At 37.0% G+C, this 6,077-nt stretch overlaps 1 protein-coding gene and 1 pseudogene across 2 annotated transcripts in view; one reads left to right on the top strand and one right to left on the bottom strand.

Moving 5' to 3' along the window:
• The window catches only part of LOC115234704, a 3,598-nt pseudogene extending 531 nt beyond the window's left edge, over nt 1-3,067 (top strand).
• A 176-nt stretch (nt 3,068-3,243) lies between these two features.
• The window catches only part of LOC115234689, a 22,685-nt gene continuing 19,851 nt past the window's right edge, over nt 3,244-6,077 (bottom strand). For both annotated transcript variants that reach the window (XM_029805929.1, XM_029805930.1), the window contains exons 5-6: nt 5,333-5,654; nt 3,244-5,066 (exon numbers count right to left, since the gene is read on the bottom strand). In XM_029805929.1, the coding sequence (XP_029661789.1) occupies nt 4,656-5,066; nt 5,333-5,654 (733 nt within the window). In that variant the 3' untranslated portion in view covers nt 3,244-4,655. The remainder of the gene's footprint in view (nt 5,067-5,332; nt 5,655-6,077) is intronic.

Raw genomic sequence — 6,077 nt, 5'->3', positions numbered from 1 at the left:
TAAATAATATACTTTTTAAATAGTATTGAAAGAGCAATAAACAAGCATATTATTCGTATACTATAAAATAGTGAAAATTATTAAAATTAATATCATAAGATTTTATATAAATAATATAATAATATTTTAAAATTAATATACTAAAAACACAGATTAAAGACAATGGTTGCGATATTGTAGATAATCAGATAAATTAGTAGCTGCTAATACTGAATTAAAGCAATTAGAAAGTAAACGGACTATACAATGATTAAATTACGTTACAGCCAACTTTAGCAAAAAATCTCGTGGCTTAATTACTAACGAGTAAATAATTAGGCCGACGAATAAAGTTAATGAGACACCATCGCAAACCAAACATGCTCTTTAACGGTTTCACAATTAAAATTATATGATATTGCGTGATTAATCACTGAATAATTAAATAATTTATTTGTATATTAGGTTCAAAAAATACAGGTACAAAGATATGGAATATTATGAAGATGGGCTGACGCCATTTTTGAAATTCCATCCCGATGGTTCCGGCGAGTTGTTTTATCCCAACGGCATATTAGCTATTAGAGTTTACAAGCCAAAAAACCGAAAATGTAATTGAGTCATTTACATAGTGCGACTTATACAGAGTATTTCACTGTTATCCCTTCCATAGATAGTTTCCTCCATAAATTATTTGACAGATTTCGCATCAATTGTTTAAAAAAATGGAACAAATAAAGTTAAATAATAATTACATTGATTTAATTTAACTTGATGCATTAATTATATAACACAATTAAATATTAAATTATATTTCTATTAAATAATTACAATAAAAACCATAAAACTCAAATTATATTATATTATTAAAATAATTTTTGATTTGTATGCCCTACATGAATTTTTATGTTATGAATTGTGTGTCATATATATTTTCTTTTGTTATCCATTATCTAATCAATATTCGGTAATTTTGGAATATTCTGTATATATATATACAATTTATACAATATAACACAGCAACTTCGAATTTATCGTCATCCATCGAAAAATTAAGTATAAATATCAAAAAAATAATGATAATAAAATTGTTAAATATTTTTCAAAATTGCATCGACGATTGGATTAATCAATTTTCGACTGGCGACGATATCATATAAGTAAATATCACCCGTTCTATTATACTAAGAAAATCGGCCTTCGGGGACGGGCTTAAAAAAATCACTGCTATCGATTTCAAGACGATATGTATACTGTGTTCACGCCAGGAGGCAAAGACGCATTNNGGAAGAGGGTCTCAGCTCTTGGCAATATTCGACACTATGGGATACGGTGTCGTTTTCGACGTGGATGGCGCGGCGAGGTTCGTTCGAAAAAAGAATTTACAAAGAATGTTTAATTACTGTCGCGAGGGCCTCTGTCGCTCGACCGATTCACGATTCCAATTACTTCTGCAGGCTATCCTACAACCAGATCGGAGGAATTTTTACGGACAATCCCGCGAGCCTGCCCCTCATTTGGACTTGGAATGCCAAGCCGAGAGAGTCGATACTCGAGACTGTGTACACGGTAGGTGTGAACGCGTTTACCAGAGTTTTTCCCATTTTCCTCGCGTATAGATTTTCGATCAATCATGAATAAGCGAACGGAACTAAAACTTTTCATCTTCTTTAACTTTTCCATCGGATTACGGATTACGGATTGAAAATATGCGAAAACAGCCTTTATATATACGTTGTTCCAAGTCTTGTAAACAAAGTAACTTGAATTTATCCAAACGATTTAAAAAGTCTTTTATAAGAAGAATAACGCGCAAAGTGATTGTCGTCAATCTTTTATGCAAGATTTAGTATTCCAAAATGCTTTTATCGATATATTATATAAAATGAACGAAATAGATTTTTTTCTTTGAAAATTGCAGGAAAGACCGACCGATTGGTTGCAAATGGAATTTTTCTCCGCTACAAATAAATCAGCGAAAAGGTAAGTCGATGGTTTATATACATATATAGAACAGTAATATTTATGCACGACACGTTCTGGTTACGTTTGGTTGACTCCACAGTTCCGGAAATGTTAAGACACCGGTATCACCGTCTAGCTCGAGAAATAAGGAAAAGAAGGTCGTCGAGGTGCAGAAACCTGTTGTCGAGAAACAACAAGAAGAGGTCGGAAGCAAGTATGTCAAGCAAAAAAGTAGAGCAAATTCTATCCGAACAAAGCATTCTGATTACGCGATATGCTACTTTCTTGGATATAAATTACAGCAATACTTTACTAAAAGAGCGCATCATTTAATTATTACCCTATACAAAATAAATATACATATAAATTATGAAAATTTTTATATAAATGTGTGAATGTTTTATATAAATGAAAATTCTATTAATTGTAATTACAGAATATATACTCGTAATCTACTAATATGTTTCCAATGTAATAATAATAAAAGTAAAAACAAAAAAAATATATTTATACCATTCTATAATTACAATTAATAAATAATCAATTTATTTTTAGATCGACCGACAATCAAGATTTTTCCAAAGAGGACATCTGTCACATAAAAGTAATTTGTATGAAATTGAATGAATTTCTTAGCCTGCGAATCATCGATCGAAAAAGCATAAGTTTACGATTTTCTGCTGGAAATAGAAATATCAGGTATTACGATTATTTTTTATACAAAATATGCTTTTTTCGAAAATGATCGTTTTTGTATTGTGTAATTTTCTTTGTTAATTATCTCGATTTTATTTTGCAGGATAGAATTAGGGACAGTTACGAATTTTAATAAAGAAAAAGCATCTTGTATGATAGAAGCAAGCGATTGGAAAAGCGATATGTTAAGGTATAAACTAATAACATAATGCAAATTTCAAAATTGTCATAAAAATTATGTTGCAGATGTCGATTCCAGGAGAATTTGTCCAAAACATTGGAATCGGATAGCAGTCTGTACGATTTAGCTAAGGAGTATCGAAAAGTAAAAAGATTCGCGAAGCAACGTAAAGTTATGATTGCCAAATACAAACCTTTTTCCATGATCAACCGGACGTTCTCTCGATCGTGTAAAGTGAGGAACTAGAAATTTTAAGCTACACAGTTGAAGAAATGCATTCCATAAATATCGAAATTTTTTTCAAAGACATTGTTTCAATGTAATATAAAGGATATATAAAAAATAGTTCAAGGAGAAGAGAGGGGGACGCATTTATATAAATAAAAATGTTCATGTAATTAAAATAATTCTCAAACAATTAATTGTTATCTTAACGGATGTTCGTGAATACATTTCTCGCGCTGGTATAATAACGCATACAACACACACTTATTGCATGTATGATGTCATACGTCTCACGTGTACATATCAGTATGTACGAACGTTTGTGTTGTATATGTATGTATGTATGTATATGTATACGTGTGTGTGTGCTTAAGACACATACGTAAAACATATTCCCAATTCCCGGGAATATTCCTAGACGGATAACTTAAGTACTAAGCAAAGTAGGAAGATCGTATAATTTTGATCAATAAATTAGGTTAGATCGATCCGGATATAGAGTTAAAAAAAGGAATATAGAGAGAAATATAGAAAAATAATAAATAGAGTTCTCGTTGAGTTTGAAGCGGCTCAGCGAGCGTTCCACGATCGAATAGTCGATTCTTCGCTCTGAATTAAACTTTTAGAAGACAGGTATTGCGTTTGGACGATTTTCTGCGAACCAATTTCGAGACAAACATGTTTACCGGGAGCGTTCGCTGAACCGTTCGAGATCGCGAAAACGCGAAATGGTATCGTCGACGTCGACGTATGACGTCGAGCGTCCCGACGCGGAGTGTGATAAACGCGACGAGATACGATAAGAACGATGAAGAGAAACGCATTCGTTGAAGTATACGATGCGTGTATAAATAATAGCGTGTACGCACGGTGAATCGGAGAAGAGACGCGAGACAAGCGGGTCCTGAAGGGCCATCTGACTACTCGCGCGACTTATTTACAATGCCCTCCTAAAGACTACTCTGGCGATTGCGAATGATCCCTCGCTTCCTGATACCGAGGACGGACCGTTGCCGAAGTGTGAAAATTACGTTGATTACTACCGTGCTGCGGTGATCACGAAGCGTCATCGGAGATCGATTCGCGATATTTATTATCACTGCGGCGCGCGTTCCATCGATCGCGAAACTGTTCGATATGGAAAAAGTGATTCCGTTCGCGAACGATCGGTGGAACGCGCGTCAGTGTAGTTTCTTTCTCATTTACCTTCCTCTCATTCCGTTTCTCCATTTCTTCATTAAGTTTGCTTCCGGACTTTTTATTTACATGCTACTCAAAGATCCGCCTCGTACGATCGCACTCACGCTTTCTCGATCGATAGCGATCTAGTCGTTCTATTTCTCTGGATTCGACGAGGGCGATTGACGCAACTAGACTAGACACGAAGTTACCATGATGGAAGAGGAGAGAGAAGAGAAATGCGATTTTGCAACTTTCGACAAGGAGCATCTTCGACGTGTCACAAGTTTCGGATGAAATAGTGTCGCGATACGGTTCCGAAGTATTGCCGGTCGTTCGAGGTGGACGATCCTCTGAAGGGGAGATTCCGTCGTCGTCCTCCTCTCCTGCGACGAGTCCTTTTTTGATTCTGCGCACCGTATATGCCGTTTCAGTTAGCGACCTTTACAAACTCCGGATTCGGCACGCTGCAATTCTCCGCCACGTATGCCGGATGTACGAAGCCGTTACCACCTATCGCGGCGTTCTTCCGGTCCACAGCGCGCACCCTGACAAAGAGGAAGGCCGCCACCAGGGAGGCAACCACAACCACCAGCAGCAGCATCACCAGACCGCCCACGAAACCAGGCAGACTCATGCAAATCGTCTCCGGATCGGCGGACGCGCTGGCGTTCTGTATCACCACGGTGGTGTCGTTGCTGGAATTCGTCGTGCCCAGCGCAAAATTAACGTCACCCGGCGCGACCACTTGGATGACTCTCGAGGTATTCACGTCCGTCATCTCCTGCGCCGCTCGTTTGTACACGTGGGTGGAGAACAGGGTCACCGTGTGATAGACATTCTGAAAATCGAGGATAACCGTTGTAATGCCAAAGAATTCGCGTCGTAGTAGGATATCAAACGGTACCATAGAACGCGTCATTGATAATGTATTTCGTGATGAGCGTACTATGTGGGCAAATTGGAAGAAGATACTTTACGTTAATAAGTCGAGTCTATAACAACTCTAAAGCTTTGCTTTAAATTTTTACTTTGATCTCACATTCATTGTTTCTATATGTATATATTAATAAAAAATAAATTTAAAGAAAAGAAAAAAACACTTACACTATCGTCGTCTTCTAACTCGTGCGGCTCGTCGTGCCTTCGCCTCCTGGCGCCTCTGAGCTCGGCCGGGAAACCTTCGACCGATCTCGGTCGACCTCCGAGGATGGCTAGGTTACCTTCAAGCTCCTCCGTACCAGCGGTACCCTTTCGCTTCACAGTCTGGTACGCCGCCGGATGGCCGGGTAGGGGAGGTGGAGGGAGATGGATATTGTCCTGGGGACTCTGGGGTGAGCTGCTCGCCGTAGCGTCGCCCGGCGTAGAGCTGGGTGAAGAGGACGAGGACTGCGCCTGCGGTGCCGGAACCACATCTGGATTCGGTTCGCTGCGGGCAGAAATTAATTTATTACGATATTGTTTTGCAACGATCTCTTCTCATATATTCCAGCTAAAAAATAATCTTTTAATTCGAATAATTTATTTAAACATCCAGTTGTGATAAATGTATATTAACGTCATGATGTTTATATATGTTAGACATTTTGTTCATCGATTTACTCTTATTTTAAAGAAAGTATTGCTTATATAGCGATAAAAGTTTGCAAGATATACTGCAATCTTAATTTAATATTAAATGTCTGTATATTTATCAGTATACTATATCTTGCACCGTAAAATGCGTGTGTTTTCGCGAATAAAATATTCGAAAAAATATTTCATAAAAGTATGCATAAAAATTATAGAAAAAACCCGCGAAATAATCTGAGAAAATATTTTCGATTTTATAATATATATATCTTATTTTAAT

The sequence above is a fragment of the Formica exsecta genome, unplaced genomic scaffold, assembly GCF_003651465.1.
Source record: "Formica exsecta isolate Colony F162 unplaced genomic scaffold, ASM365146v1 scaffold201, whole genome shotgun sequence".
In the NCBI taxonomy this organism is placed as follows: domain Eukaryota; kingdom Metazoa; phylum Arthropoda; class Insecta; order Hymenoptera; family Formicidae; genus Formica; species Formica exsecta.
This window is presented reverse-complemented; position numbering and strand designations above follow the sequence as displayed.